Raw genomic sequence first — 14,763 nt, 5'->3', positions numbered from 1 at the left:
TAACAGTAGCAAGTAACAAGAAAGAACAAGTTCTGTGTATGACGACAAGTCAACTTTGATGACGCTTTTGCCAATCATGAACCTGATTTACCCACTCATGCCACTTCCTCTGCCACTTCACTCTTCTTTCGTTTCTTCCTCCTTCAATGCTTCAATCCTCATAGCTATCCATCATGATTTATCCTCCATTTGACGAATTCCCGTCTCTGACGGCCCCGGCCACCACCTCTTCGGTGGCGCCCATCCCCACTGTGATCCCCGGATCCGAGACCTGGCAGGAGATCCACGATGTGGGCATGCGGACTCTCTGGTAAGTGTTTCTACATGATTTCAGTACGATGCTAACAATAATAGGGTTGTGACTGTGTTGATGGGCATTTCCTCGCTGGTGTTCTATCTCCTGGCAGCTCGCTCTCCCTTGGTGAGTTGATCGTCTACCCCGGATCTGCAACATCCCCACATCTATACATCACTCGAGACTCTATACTCTACACCACCTATAAACCACCCATACATGAAGAGTACACCAGCTAACACAGCCAGCCCAAACGAATCTTCCACACCCTAGCCTCCATAACAACAACAATCTCTTTCATAGTCTACCTAGCCCTGGCCACAAATCTCGGAAGCAATTACAGCTACAACAGAATCCACGAAAGCCACAAACACGTCCCAGACACAACAACAACAATCTTCCGCCAGATCCTCTGGCTCCGCTACCTAAATTGGGCCCTAACAACCCCCCTCCTCTTCATAAACTTCGCTCTCATCTCAGGCCTCCCAGGCGCAAACCTCCTCCTGGCCATAGTCGCCGACCTGGTCATGCTCTCAGCCGGACTCCTCGGTACATATGCGAATCACAGCCGCGAGCGCTGGGTCTGGCTTACTATTTCGTGTATCGCTTACCTGGTTGTGATCCACCATGTAGGATTCCACGCACAGAGAGCAGCCAGGGTGAAGGATGCGAGCACGAGACGGTTCTTCGGGGCTCTTTCTGGTTCGACGATTGTTGTGTTGGCTTTGTTCCCTATGTATGTCTTTCAATCTTCAACCTTCCATTGTGGATAAGGAAGAAAGTGCTGACGATATTGTATAGTACGATCGCGGCTGGACCTCTCGCTCTCCAGCTTAGCGTCAATACGGAGACTATCCTCTTTGCCATTCTGGATATCTTTACTCAGGGAATTATTGGGTACTGGCTTCTTTTGGCACATGATAGTTCGCCCGAAATGTAAGCGGTTGATTTTATCTATGTATATGTACATATACTAACTTTTACAGTACCCTGTACATGGACGGATTCTGGTCCCGTGGTATTGGTAACGAAGGCGCCATTCGTATCGAGGAAGAGGGTGCTTAAGCAAATTGTGTTGCTCTGCAGACTATGACTTGAAGGATGATATCTGTGTGCTTTATTCGGTTGATCAGAATGTGTTTGCTGCTTTGGGTGATTACGCTCGTCATAAGTTACTGTTCTCCTCTCTACATCAGTCGGAAGTACTTTCTTTTATTGTTTCTTTCGCTTCTGCATTTCGTTAAATGTACTTAAGGTTAACTGGCAATTTGCCTCTCAATTGAATAATATTTGAAAAGTACCACCCCGTCCCTGGGTATTGAGCGCCGCATGAATCGTGAATCGTGAATGTAGGATCTCATCCAGAAGTAGATCTGGACATGGGACTGAAAAGACTGTCCCACTCCTCTGTATCCCAATGCTCAAACGCAACCTGGCTCACCTTGCGCCCCTTCACCAACGTGATCATGCTCAGATCCTTCAACAAGTTCAGTGTGACAATGCCAATGGGAACAGCCTCCAAGTCAAAAGGCTTAGACAGGCGAATAGTGACATTCCGCATGTTGCGAGGTAACCACAATCCTGCATCCACACAGTGTGCCTTGAAATGAATAGTCCGCAGCTTCTCCGGATCAAACCAGTGCAAGAATGGGTCAGCATCAACGACGAAGCCGGAAAGCGAGATGGTCTTGATCCCCAGACGTTTCGAAGTGGGGCCCATAGCCATCGCACAGATCTTGGCCTTTTCGATGGCATGTTTGTCGAGATACTCGCCGTATCCAATGTCTGGGTTCAATTCGCCAGTGCCGTAATGTCCACTAGAAACAATGAGTCAGGTACCACAACGTTTGGACAAGATACACTGACTAGTAAACCGGATAAGCATACTGCTTTCCACTCATCTTCCAACCAGTCTTGATCTGTTTCCACTCGGTGCTCTGGATGGAAAGAATACCCGGCTCAAGCGCCATAGCCAAATGCAGAGCTTCAAGGTTGGGATTCAGCCAAACAGCCTGCCAAATGTACACTTGGTACGAGCGCAGCATACCGGTGAGCTTGAGGGAACGAAGGTTCCGAAACTCACACAGCGGCTTCAGCTCAATGATAGCAAGGATGTCATCATCCTTTTCTTCTTCTTCAATACTAGAGAACAAATCCAGTCCCAGAGTCGCCTTGCTTCTGGGAAGCTCCCCCCAAGATGGACCGCCGCGGAAGAACTGAATCGGTTTGACAGGCGTAGCCAGACCTGAGGTAATAGGAAAATCGATGGAAGTATTCGGAGAACGAGACAAGATCTCAACGGCCCGAACAGTAGTACTTTTGGAATCACTGACTACCTGGGAAGTAGTATCAAGTGATAACTTCAGATCCAAAGCCGACGGAGGCGCAATAAACGAAGGAGTTCGCACATGGCGGGCAAGACCTTTGATACGCGCAGTAGTACCTTTCACGCTAGAACGACGTCGAAGACCAGAAAGTGCAGGAAGTTCTACCGCACTCAGATGGCGCTGTATCTTGGGGACATCCTGGAGACGAGGGCCTTGCTCAGTGCCCATGTTGAAGGGGAATTGGGTATGCAGGTCTAGAGTTAGGGCTGGAGAAGTTAGCGGGACCTCGTCTTTGGATGGTACAGGCAAGATGCGAGGAAACAAAGAACAAACAACCTCTTACCTCGTTGAAGCGTTTTAGCGACCTCATCTTCATAGGCGGCGGCGTCTTTCCAGAAATCCACTCCCATGAGAGTGCTTTTCCAGTGGGCTGGATACTCCTCCATGATGTACGTTTACATCTGAACCGAGGTAGAGTACAAAGGAGATATCAGAGGAAGTGAAGGGAAGAGACAAGAAGTAGATAGAGAGAGAGAACAGAAGAGGGGAGTAGAGGTACAGAGGGAAACAACCTGGAGAGGAAGGTGTCGCCAGGTACCACTGCCCTGCCACGCTGATGAGTTGTACTCTCAGCTGAACAGCAGACTTAGGTAGCATTGCCTGGAGTTCGTTCCTAGACGTACTGATTGTATATCTATGTCTTTAACTGCACGTGTACACTCTCTATCATGTTTCGTATACTATCTACTCATGTCGAGCCAATCATGTTGGGACTGGGACTTTCAATGCAGACCGATGGAGTTGGACTGGATTGATATGGACATAGCAGCGTCAACTAATGCCATTGAACAGTACTGGCTCTTCCCTAAATGCCACGTCTCTCCCAGCTGTAAAGGACTCGACTTGACGTAGACTCAAAATAAGGTTTAGACTACAAATAGTGTGCATGAGGCTCTGCTCGAGGTACAACCGCTACACTCTACACCTACAGAGAGGTAAATCCTACACAGACGCATATCTGGCTGGCAATGACCGTGGACTTCGCTATTTTGTGTCCCTTCTAGATACATCCAGTGGTACGGGATGTCTCCCGCACACGATAATTCACCAAGCACAGAGGGAGATAATTTTTAAAAGAAACCCGTTGGAATTGTGGAACAAAAATCATGCATCATGGCGGACCTAGTACTTCTTGCCCTGGCGCAGGACGTCACCGAACTCCTCCAGAGGGCTGCGGATGAGCTTAGTCTCGGCCCAGAGGTTGGGGGTAAGGAAACCGTAGGTGTTGACAACAGCGACGAAGGTGGCCTTGAGGGTGTTCTCAAGGGTCTTGGTGGAACCGGAGGACGAGGTGTAGGCGTCCTGGACACCGGCGAGCTGGAGCAGACGCTTGACGGCGGGGGAGGCGACAAGGCCAGTACCACGGGGGCGGGAATGAGCTAGACAATCCGTTAGAAACCGACTTCCCTGTATCGTCGAATTCCTGCCAAAGGCTACTTACACGGACGGAGACGGAACCACACTTGCCGCTCTGCTTGACGGGCAGAGAGTGGGGCTCACCAAGGTTGGTACCCCAGTAACCGCGACGGACGGGGAGGACAGCGAGCTTGGCGATGGTGATGGCGGCACGGATGGCGGTGGCAACTTCCTTAGAGGTCTTGATACCGAGACCGATGTGACCCTCGGAGTCACCGATGAGGACGATGGCCTTGAAACGGGTACGCTGACCGGCACGAGTCTGCTTCTGGACGGGCTTGATCTGTAGGTTGAAATTGAACGTTAGTTCTTGATCTCTTATGCTGATTCGATGGGTGCAGAAAGAGCTCGTTTTCTCATTGCGCAATTGTGCGCAATTGTCGCAATTCGATTCCGATCCCATTCCTCCCGGTGTATTTGTCGATCCGTACCTTCATAACCTCATCCTTGAGCTTGGGCAGGAAGAAGTCAACGATCTGGTACTCCTTGACGGGCAAAGAGTGGAGGTAGATCTGCTCCATGGAGGTGATCTTGCCGGCCTTGACGAGACGGCCGAGCTTGGTGACGGGCTGCCACTCCTTCTCCTCCTGCTTGGGGCCACGACGGCCACGGCGACCACCACGGCCACGGCCACGGTCACCACCACGGTCGCCGCGCGAACCGAAACCACCACGTCCACGGGGAGCAGCGTCAGCCATTTTGATGTTTTTGAGTGACGAGGAGGGTTGTCGAATTGAGGATGGTCGTCGAGGTATTCACGGCTCACTCTGTTGACCCGAAATTTGCGCGGGTGGGCTAAGCGAGTGAGAGCCCTAGTGGAGACCTAAGCCCTAAGTCCAAATCGGGATGCGGCACGTGCACGATAACAGAAGGTCATGTGACCGGGCTAGATCTAAAGAGATAACGTTAGACTGCTACTGTAACTACATCAATACGGTTAGCTACAACTATGTGTATGTTTAAGATGAATAGTTGGGAGTGTGTAATGTGTAATACTTGATCAAAATTTCACTCTAGTCAACCAATTCATGCTTGATAACTTGCGTAAATCAAATCCTCCATCTACGTCACTGCAAAATCTGGTTGGCGGCTGCATTTCCTAACTGGGTAATGCGACAGGGCATCTTTGTTCTCCGCAATTTAAAGATCCTCGTTCCCCCAGCTCCCTTACATTCGTCCAGCGTTCTCTTACTTTCTTGTCTTGTGGTGCTTGTCTATAAGCATTTCCATTGCCATCATGCTTCGCTGGTAAGCCCCTTGTTCACCACGAATTGAATTCACGTCTTAACCTTGGTCTCAGGTACCAGTCCAAGTTGGCCAAGAAGCCCATCCTCACCGCGAGCATCACCAGTGCAGTACGACCCTCGATTTCTCAACCAATTCCTCATACTCATACTCATCCAAACACAGATCCTATTCGGCAGCGGTGATGTCCTAGCACAGCAAGCGGTTGACCGCCGAGGTCTCGAGAAGCACGACTTTGCCCGAACTGGGCGCATGGCTCTCTACGGTGGAGGTAGGTCACACTTCTTACCTTTGAAAGCTCTGCAATTGCTCACATATTGTTTGTCTAGCCGTCTTCGGTCCTGTAGCCACCACCTGGTTCGGCATCCTCCAGCGCCATGTGGTCCTCAAGAGCGCAACCGCCACAACCATAGCGCGTGTCGCGGCTGATCAGGCCGTGTTTGCCCCAACTCAACTCACTGTTTTCTTGTCCTCGATGGCTATCATGGAGGGCAGTGACCCCGGGGAGAAATGGCGCAGTGCCTTCGCTCCTGCCTACCAGGCCAACCTGATGGTGTGGCCCTTTGTACAAGGTGCCAACTTTGCTCTTGTGCCCCCAGAACTGCGTGTACTGGTGGTCAACGTGGTCAGCTTAGGTGAGTACTCTTCTCCAAGGTTCATTCGAGTCGATCAGTACTAACATAATACTGCAGGTTGGAACTGCCTGCTGAGCATTATGAACAGCGGTGAGGATAACTAGAGGACTTGATTTAGAGATACCCTGACCTACTTTTCTGTCATATTTTCTCTGCTTTTCACATGGCGCTTCATATAGAATTCGGTTGGTTATACATGTATTCGGTCAATAGTATCCAGGTTGTATTGTTAGAATAATAAGTTATTCATTTCTTAGAAGAGACAAAGCGAGGAATGAGAAATGAGAAAGTAAAAATACCAATAAAAAAAAAAAAAGAGACTTGAATGTAGAAAGTGATCTATTGATCTCCTGTATGGTTCGGAAAGCGGTGATGTTCGTCGGAAGGCAATTTTTGTCGAACTTCAAAACTTCATCTTTGCGGTTAATTGTCGACTCACCATTCACTGCCTGGAGCAGACCTTTCTCTCCTCTCATCTATCTTTTCTTTTCTTTGTGTGAAAGCCGATTGCGCTTTCCCCTAAAAAGTTCTTCCGCCTTTCATCCGACATCTTCAACCTTTCTTCCCTCCCCCCACATCACGCAACATGGCCGTCGTCGAGAATGGTACCCCGGCTGTCGCCGATGAGAACTCTGCACCTGTCGAGAAGGTTGAGTCCGGAGAGCCGGTCACCGTCTTCCACAACGCCGAGGACTTCAACGTGAAGCACCCTCTGATGCACGAATGGACCCTCTGGTTCACCAAGCCCCCTAGCGGAAAGGTAAACTATATTTGATGATTTTGTTGAGTTGATACTGATGGATTTACTAGGGCGATAACTGGAACGACCTCCTCAAGGAAGTGGTCACTTTCAGCTCCGTCGAAGAATTTTGGGGCATCTACGTATGTCCAGCCCAATCACTTATCACTTCCCAGCACTAACACCCGCCTCTAGAACAACATCACTCCTACCTCCGAACTCGGTCTCAAGGCCGACTACCATCTTTTCAAGAAGGGCGTACGGCCCGAGTGGGAAGACCCCAGAACAAGCACGGTGGCAAGTGGTCGTACCAATTCAAGGACAAGCGATCGGTCCCCATCGACGAATTGTGGCTGCACGCACAGCTGTCCGCGATCGGCGAGACCCTCGAGAGCGACGCCGACAACGAAGTCATGGGAGTGGTTGTGAATGTGCGCAAGGGATTCTACCGAGTGGGTCTATGGACACGCACCGTCGGCAAGAGCATCCAAGGCGATAAGAACACCCGCACACCCGCGCAGGGCAAGGAGATCCTCGAGGCGATCGGACAGCGATTCAAGGACGTCCTCCGACTGAAGGAGGCCGACGTGGTGGAATTCTCTGGTCACACCGACAGCGCACACAGCGGCAGCACGCGCGCCAAGGCCAAGTACACCGTCTAAGGGGGACGAGATGAAGATGACGACGAACTATGAAGAAGAAAAGGGGAAGGGGAGGACGCGGATTTCACGATAATGGACCAAACAATCGAGTGGGAAAGTATAACTTGACTCGATAAGTGGTGCTGGGCGCGAAGTGAAATGACATAGGGACCCCATTTACTCTCTTATGCACCCCCGCTGCATAGTTCTGCAGTGACGACCTGATTCCTTGCGGCTTGTATCTTACTCTACCAAACACATTTTGCGCTTATGCCGTTCAGGTTGTGTCTTGGTCCTGTATGACTGGGATTTATTCCTTTACATTATCCTATATGGAGTACAAATATGACCTATTGATAGATGCATTGTCGACGAGAGTCCGATGCCAGGTCTGTAGTGAACTGTTGATTTATGAGCCCGACGGTAAAGTAGGAGTAACGGTAGTTGGCGAAGTCATCGAATGTCCTCGTATATATCTTGGATTTCCACTCAATGGCCCATTTTACTGGTAAATCTCCTTGATCTCTATACACTCTTCAACCTTGTACCTGCATATAAGCTGTGGCTCGGTATCAACACGGCCCGGATAGCCCCTTAGCTTGTCTCTCGTGAAGTTGACGGGTCTGCTGTACGGATAGAGTGGGACATCATACTAGTTCGCATACAGGGCAGATGGTGAATCAGGTCGTCGACGGGAGCGTCTTGATAAATGATAGATAACCGTTTATCTTGATAGTTGCTAGGTGCTGCCTTTGGTAGATTGAAGTATAAGTAGCTTTGTTAGTTGGGAAATATGTAGAGAGAAGGCGAAGGTATCAAAGATTCTGTGTCTTTTTTTCCCAGTACGTTCTTTCGATGGTCAGGACCTTAATCGCTTAATGCCGGGGTATGTCGTACCCAGGAGACTGCAGTGAAGATTCTAAATAATTCCCCACCACAGAAAGCACGACGGAGCCTAGACGGTATTTGCAGAGCTCTGATGGCTTCATTGGGCTATCCGGTGCTCCAAACAAGCGACTTGACACCAACAGAAGCTTCTGTGATCTGCTACCAAAGTATCTGTCTTATATCCCACTCTTCGTCTTTTGTTTGTCAGAGCGTATGGCTGACGGATCTCTCGGTAGTATTGGATATTCTCCCACGCAGCGGGAATACTGACAGGTAGGTAATTTGATAGCCCGACGGGTCACGCCCCGTTTATTTCTACTGACATGCGGTACAGTGTATAAGAAGGCGGCCGACAGAGTGGGAAGAGGAGAGCTCATTGCCGAAATTTGCTCCGTGTTTGAAGAGGTAATGCAGCAAATTTTCAGTCCCACAGATCAGGACACCGTGATTGTCGGCCTTGAAGCCAACCCGGTTGCTAAAACCGGGAACGGCATTGTGAATCGAATCTTCCTTCTCGCGTTGATTAGCCTAACACATCCCTGGCAGGTTCATCTGGGCGTGATCGGGGAGGAATTTCTCGAACGAGTATGCGATGGTCATCTTTGAGAGCGCTAGACGACTAGGTCACACGGGAATTCCGGATATAACTGGTTAAAATAGAGGCTAAATTTGAGTCCACAACGTGATTTGAGCAAATGAGATCGGACGATAGGTCGATAGGTCGATAGGTAGTATAAAACGGCTGTTTGTCGGAAGTACCAGACACTAGTTTTCTCGACCATTTAATTCAAATTCCACTTCTCGCTGATCCAGCTGATACATACAACCTTGGAAGCTGGAGTGCAACTATTTCCAAGGAATGGACGTTATGGACAGGATGACTCAGCATCAAGCCGAACTCGGGACCTCAAGGGCTTCAATGTATGTTGTTCTGTATTTCTCTCGTTTAGCCTTCTTCTGAGCCTTGATAAATATACTTTCTTTACTCGCTGTCATATATGCAGCTCCCCCTTAAGAGGACAAGGGCGGGAGCCTGCGTGAGCTGCCGGTAGGTACGGTATGATATGCGGATGGTGTGATACTAAAGAAGCCAGCACACGAAAAAGACGATGCGTCCCAGCAGAAGATGGCCGTACTTGCGGACCATGTCAGTCTATCTCAGCTCCATGCAGTCTTGAAGAACCCACTGGGCTCCCTAGTCAGTCAAGCAGCCTCCAAAGGAGGATGGATCTTCCACAGATGTCCGCCCAAACCGGTCAGGAGCTCTCCCATGAATTGACTACTTTGTACTTTCGCTACATTCACAATGTGGCCCATACAATGTTCCACGAAAGAGGCTTTATGCGTCAATTACATGAAAGCAAAGCACCCAAAATTTTGGTGTATGCCATGTACGCAATGGCTGAAAGGTTTTCCAACCAGCCACATTATCATGATATTGCCCGTGGTCAGCGGGGGAAGCTAGGTGCGTCCGCAGTGGAGAGTCTCATTCAGCAGTACATCACTACACCCAGCCTGGAAACGGTACAGGCCCTAATATTGATCGGCTACTACTACGGCGGGGAAGGCAACACAAAAGCAAAGCACATCTACAGTGGACTCGCTAGGCTGCATGCAGAGGCTTTGGGGATGCCAGATATTCCAAATGGTGCCACTATCATGCGTCAAGAGGAGTATCGTCGCACTTGGCTCTCGGTCCATATTGCCAGTCATTGGACAGCCACAGACATGTCGATCGAGTCTGTATCGTTCACACATGGCCCAGAATATACACCCCTGGAAGTTGATGATGTGGCCTTTGCCAGCCTCGACCCAGATCCGCCACAGACGACCTCACCATGCAATATGTGGGCGCAAATGGCAAAGACGCTCGAAATTTTCAATAAGACCAGTGCACTCCTTCGACGGCTAAGTCAAAGCCTGATACCGTTCAGTGACTACTGCATGGAGGCGACCAAGCTGGAGAACAGCCTGGATGAGTGGGAACAAAACCTGCCCCCAAATCTACAATACAACATGGAAAACATTCTATCCTCCGTCAAAAATCGCCTTGGTCGAACATTTCTAGCAATGCATATTGGGCGTCATCACTTCCGCCAAATGCTCTTTTTCCCTTTCCTGGACGCACGCAGCAACCGGAATACCCCAAACTTTCCACAAGGAGCAGCCCAATGCAAGCAAAGTGCGAACACCGTCTCCGAAATAATAAAACATAGCACGGACATCGAAGGCTGCGATTTGAATTACTTCATTTATGGCCACATTGCTGTGATCAGTTCCTGTGTTCACCTGCACGCTTTGCTCTTCAGTGATAACGCCGAGGAACTTGCTATCGCACGACAACGACTCGTCTCGAACTTTGAGTACCTGATGAGAATCAAATCATATTGGCCTGTGGTTGACCATTCTGTATGTGTCGAATTTGACCCAGCCACAAACCAAATTAACCTACCTTTAGGTGGCACGACTACGAAAGTTCCAGAACTCCTGCCAGGATGCGATATCAGATCCATTCGTGCTTGATAACTGGATGTCCCGATTCTTGACTGAGCATTCTTCCGATCTCTCTGAGCGCCAAATGCCAGCAACGCAGCCTGAGGCGGGCACAGAACATATCACTACGCGTCATACGAGTGCAGACATCGACTCTACTGCGGACAATCTAAAGATCCCTGGTCCTTCTCATATAATCGATCATATGGAACTCAGTTCTGGGGTTCAGGGCCTATCAGACCTATTACATGACGAACAAGTGACCAGCGAGGCTCTTGTTAATCACGCCATTGACTGGCTACTGGAGTAATGTCAGAGGAAAGGTTCAATACAACGGATATTTGGTAATATGTACAAATCCATGGATCAAATACAACATCCAAGTCCGATTGGAGGTTCACACAATTAGCATGTCAGTATCTACTGAAAAACCAACCACCACCCACACCTTAGCTTGTTTCGAAACTATTGCTCATAGAATCATTCCCCTCAACCCTTGCGTACCGTCTAGGGAGAACTCAGATGGCTAAAGAATTATATATAGTTACAATATGAGGTCTAAGTCAATTGGAAACCAACTTGATTTTTCGTATAGATAATTGTGAAGGTATTATTTCTGATGATGCCGCATGGCTTGGTTCCTGATCTGCACCAGCCTCGTATCACAACGAAGTTGACATACTGCTCGCTCGATAGATAGGAAACTCTCTAGGATCTACTAGTGACTAGAAATGATCATCAATGTGTACTAGTTATTGGGGGCCTTTCGTTTGTTGGAGATGAGAGTCCATCCTTGGTTGATTAGCAAATAGACTTCTCTCACGGATGGTTTCCATGCCTGAACTATGCCAGAGAGTCGCGACATGTTCTTGCCCCGGTCAGTTCTCGGCGAGCAACCCGCGGGTACGGGCCGACGGGCCGGGGATGGGTTAAGATCTTGGAACCCGCGACGGGCTTTGTCGGGGTCTCTATTATGTAACAAACCAGAACAGAATATAGGAAACCGTGTAAAAACAAAATATTAAGTGTAGGAAAGGAAACAAGAAGACGTGCGTGGGCGTTAGCCTCCGACTATCTACCGTAACCACGTGACTTTAGTCATGTGATACAATATCACCGGGAAAACATCAACAACGCCTTTTTAGAAGAAGAAAAGACCACAACAAAGAAATGAATCTCGTCCCCGCTATCAAGCCCGGTATACACTGCCAATCGTTACAATACGTTGTCACACAGGACAGAAGAACACGCGATGCAGTGTCCAGGCGGTTCACGCTCAGGTGGCCTTCACGTACGGCCAGCCGTCCTCCCAGCCCAGCTTGTTCCAGCCGTACGTGTAGCCGGCGTCACCATCTCCACCCGCCTCCTTCGTCGCGAGCGGATAGTACTGATAGTATAGGACGTGGCCGAGAACCTTATCATTGAGGACACCCCTGGGAAGTCTTGTTAGCAGGCTGCCCGTATAGTGTTATAGGTGTGCTAGGAGAGGGATATGGGCCACATACTGTCCACCGGGGGCGTAGATCTGGTCATGGCTCTCTAGTAAGATAGTGCCGCCAGATTCCAAGCACGAAGTACCAGCCTTGTCATACTGTACGGAAACCGGTTAGAGGCTCCTTAGTTATATTATGGCGAATCGCACTTACAAAGTCTCCGGTTCCACTCGTCGAACGACACATATGGATACGGTACTCCTCACCTGGATCTGGGTAAGTCGCCGTGTACGAGCCTGCAATACCGCCGCTAAATAGGAGATAGTAGTAATCGCCATGCTGAAACATGAACGCGGCCTCCTCTCGGTGGTTCAGGCTGGCGTTATAGGCTAGCTGGTGCGGCGGGTTGGCAGTGCTAACCTCCAGCGGGCTAGCTAGCTCGACCTGGAAGAGGTCCTCCCAGTAGGAGCCAAATTGTAGGTACTGCTTGCCGTCAATAGTGATCCAATTGGGATCGATGCGGTTGTAGGCGTCATTTGGGGGCAGGCCAATTACGCCGTGATCGGTCCATGTCCCCGGTTCCATAGTCGTAGAGGTCGCCACGCCAATTTCCGAGGTCTGCGTGCCGAGCTTAGACACCACGTAGTACATGTAGTAGATGCCATCCTCATAGTGCAGATCTGGAGCCTGATAGTTTTCGTGTTAATCATAAATACATATTGTTAAAATCGGGGTTCAACTCGCATACCCAAATGTCCGTGCTGTCGACACCCTCCAGCTGAATGCTTGAGCCACCCGGCAGCGCTGCACCCCAATCCACCCATGGACCCTCGAGCGAGGGCGAGACCATGGTGTTAACACCGTACCCAGTCGAGAAGCGGAAGTATATGCCATCCAACTCGCGCTGGATCATGGAAGGATCATGTGTCCAGCAGTTCCCTATACAAGAGCCGGGGTCCGGATAAGCGCTAGCACATGTACTGTCACATGCTGGATAGGCGCTGGCAAGTGTAGCTATACACAAGAGGAAAAGGTTGACCATAATGGCGGAGGCAGGCCGAGGTGGGAGGGAGGGCGAGTGTAGGGCCGAAAAGAAAAGTCGAACAGGTCAAGATAATAATCCGAGGAAAAGAAGCACAGCGCGTTATTTATGTTGCTTTTTTGCCCTTTTTTTTTCTGCTAAGAACTCGTGGAATGTTGCCTCTAGGGCGATTTTTCGCCCTGCACGGGGTTTTAGGAATCAGGGCACGCTAATATCATTCCCTGCGCGTATCCATTCCATGACTATAAGGCATATATCAGTAAAGTAAATACGCCCCCAATTAGGCTCGAATGCCGTAATAGGAATGGCCGCATTAAAGCAAAGGGCAGATGCTAGGAGACGGGTTGCACAAGGACTCCATATGGAGATTCGACGATCTGGGTAGATTGCAAATAGGTTACTCCCGGGCTTTTGAGCGTGTTACTGTAGATTATACGTAGGTATTCGATTGTGCCGTGTGAGAGATCAGCTGGACTGTGTCAGCTAACCTAAAGAAAGACTCTTTCTTATGCGGTTTTTCGCATCTGCTATACAGGCGTAGTTTTCTAGCTTGTCAATGTGGCGGCCGTAGAGTACGGACAGCTACCCAGAGCAAAGGAAAGAAACCCACCACATCCAAGTCTAGGCCGAGATATTTGTTGGTATATTTCGCGGCAACAACACGGGGTCGTGTATGATTCGGAATCTGGAATGTAGGTAGTCCGTGCGAGGGGCCATAGTCACACCGGGGCAGGAATGACAATTGGGGAAGAAAAAGCTTGGCCAGCAAGGATCTTCGGACACCTATCCTAATAGAGGTCCTGGGCAAGGTCGGATGCCCATATTAGGGGTGGGAAACGTGAATCCCCAGGGTGCGCCAAGCTTCCTGCTTTTCACCTGCATGCACCCTTTCTCGCAAGAGCTACGATTGGATAGTCACCCATGTGGAATGAAGAACGCGGTGTGTGCAGGGGTATCTTGCTGTTACATTAGGACGATGGCCTCTTTCTCCCTGAGCCATTTTGGAAAATGTCGACATTCTGACAGACCTGACAGACCATTTTGACATTTGACGGCTTATCCGGTTAAGCACTATAGGAGGAAGCAAACACAACCCTCCCCGTAGAACATAATTCATCAATTCTAAAACATTCTTAGTAATAAATCAGTACTACTGTATACATAATTTCTCTGCGTTCGAGGCAAAAGTGATTTTGCCTAGCTACACGGAAAGGAGTACTAGGAATTCATATCTTCGATTTTCTAATGCCTATTGAGAATGGCGCCCTAGGACAGTTCGGGGAGATTTGGGATTTCTAGATAACGGCCGCGGTTGTAGGACTAGCCCTGTAAAGAAGATGCGTTTCGTGCAGGCTAAGAAAGGGAGTCACGACGCAGATCTTCTAGCAACAACGCATAATAGCTCTTGCCTACCGTATCATACAAGGTGCATTTCACTGCGTCCCTCAACTTGATGCAGCCCGCTCGATTATTAATTTGCGCTAGAGCCTTGCCGGTAGGGCCAGAAATGAGTTATCAAGCGTATATTGGTCAAACCGATTTCGAGAAT

The 14,763-nt window shown here is 49.4% G+C and overlaps 8 protein-coding genes across 8 annotated transcripts; 5 read left to right on the top strand and 3 right to left on the bottom strand.

Annotated features, from left to right (window-relative positions):
* Positions 1–120: 120 nt before the first annotated feature.
* Positions 121–1,509, top strand: N7446_008866 (opsin family protein). Its single transcript, XM_058517611.1, has 5 exons — positions 121–310; positions 355–421; positions 544–1,031; positions 1,097–1,231; positions 1,282–1,509. The coding sequence occupies exons 1-5, from the start codon at positions 174–176 to the stop codon at positions 1,358–1,360; spliced, it is 906 nt and encodes a 301-aa protein (XP_058371257.1). The 5' UTR covers positions 121–173; the 3' UTR covers positions 1,361–1,509.
* A 143-nt stretch (positions 1,510–1,652) lies between these two features.
* On the bottom strand, positions 1,653–3,068 carry N7446_008865 (uncharacterized protein; the record flags this gene model as incomplete). The annotated part of the gene is made up of 3 exons (XM_058517610.1): positions 1,653–2,112; positions 2,162–2,888; positions 2,966–3,068. The coding sequence occupies 3 exons, from the start codon at positions 3,066–3,068 to the stop codon at positions 1,653–1,655; spliced, it is 1,290 nt and encodes a 429-aa protein (XP_058371256.1).
* Positions 3,069–3,804: 736 nt separating this feature from the next.
* N7446_008864 (40S ribosomal protein uS5) lies at positions 3,805–4,796 on the bottom strand (the record flags this gene model as incomplete). The annotated part of the gene is made up of 3 exons (XM_058517609.1): positions 3,805–4,061; positions 4,120–4,381; positions 4,530–4,796. The coding sequence occupies 3 exons, from the start codon at positions 4,794–4,796 to the stop codon at positions 3,805–3,807; spliced, it is 786 nt and encodes a 261-aa protein (XP_058371255.1).
* Positions 4,797–5,335: 539 nt separating this feature from the next.
* N7446_008863 (Mpv17/PMP22 family protein) lies at positions 5,336–6,082 on the top strand (the record flags this gene model as incomplete). Its single annotated transcript, XM_058517608.1, has 5 exons — positions 5,336–5,346; positions 5,399–5,453; positions 5,509–5,614; positions 5,673–5,978; positions 6,036–6,082. 5 exons carry the CDS (start codon positions 5,336–5,338, stop codon positions 6,080–6,082), a joined length of 525 nt encoding a protein of 174 aa, XP_058371254.1.
* A 482-nt stretch (positions 6,083–6,564) lies between these two features.
* Positions 6,565–7,379, top strand: N7446_008862 (eukaryotic translation initiation factor 4E; the record flags this gene model as incomplete). The annotated part of the gene is made up of 4 exons (XM_058517607.1): positions 6,565–6,738; positions 6,789–6,860; positions 6,913–6,975; positions 7,038–7,379. The coding sequence occupies 4 exons, from the start codon at positions 6,565–6,567 to the stop codon at positions 7,377–7,379; spliced, it is 651 nt and encodes a 216-aa protein (XP_058371253.1).
* An 857-nt stretch (positions 7,380–8,236) lies between these two features.
* Positions 8,237–8,852, top strand: N7446_008861 (uncharacterized protein; the record flags this gene model as incomplete). Its single annotated transcript, XM_058517606.1, has 3 exons — positions 8,237–8,244; positions 8,303–8,445; positions 8,581–8,852. 3 exons carry the CDS (start codon positions 8,237–8,239, stop codon positions 8,850–8,852), a joined length of 423 nt encoding a protein of 140 aa, XP_058371252.1.
* Positions 8,853–9,566: 714 nt separating this feature from the next.
* Positions 9,567–11,049, top strand: N7446_008860 (putative C6 transcription factor; the record flags this gene model as incomplete). The annotated part of the gene is made up of 2 exons (XM_058517605.1): positions 9,567–10,655; positions 10,705–11,049. 2 exons carry the CDS (start codon positions 9,567–9,569, stop codon positions 11,047–11,049), a joined length of 1,434 nt encoding a protein of 477 aa, XP_058371251.1.
* A 911-nt stretch (positions 11,050–11,960) lies between these two features.
* Positions 11,961–13,214, bottom strand: N7446_008859 (uncharacterized protein; the record flags this gene model as incomplete). The annotated part of the gene is made up of 4 exons (XM_058517604.1): positions 11,961–12,172; positions 12,245–12,330; positions 12,386–12,859; positions 12,921–13,214. 4 exons carry the CDS (start codon positions 13,212–13,214, stop codon positions 12,016–12,018), a joined length of 1,011 nt encoding a protein of 336 aa, XP_058371250.1. The 3' UTR covers positions 11,961–12,015.
* Between the last annotated feature and the right edge of the window lie 1,549 nt (positions 13,215–14,763).

Source organism: Penicillium canescens (assembly GCF_028828765.1).
Source record: "Penicillium canescens strain IBT 15451 chromosome Unknown utg000005l_segment0_segment0, whole genome shotgun sequence".
Taxonomy (NCBI): Eukaryota; Fungi; Ascomycota; class Eurotiomycetes; order Eurotiales; family Aspergillaceae; genus Penicillium; species Penicillium canescens.
This window is presented reverse-complemented; position numbering and strand designations above follow the sequence as displayed.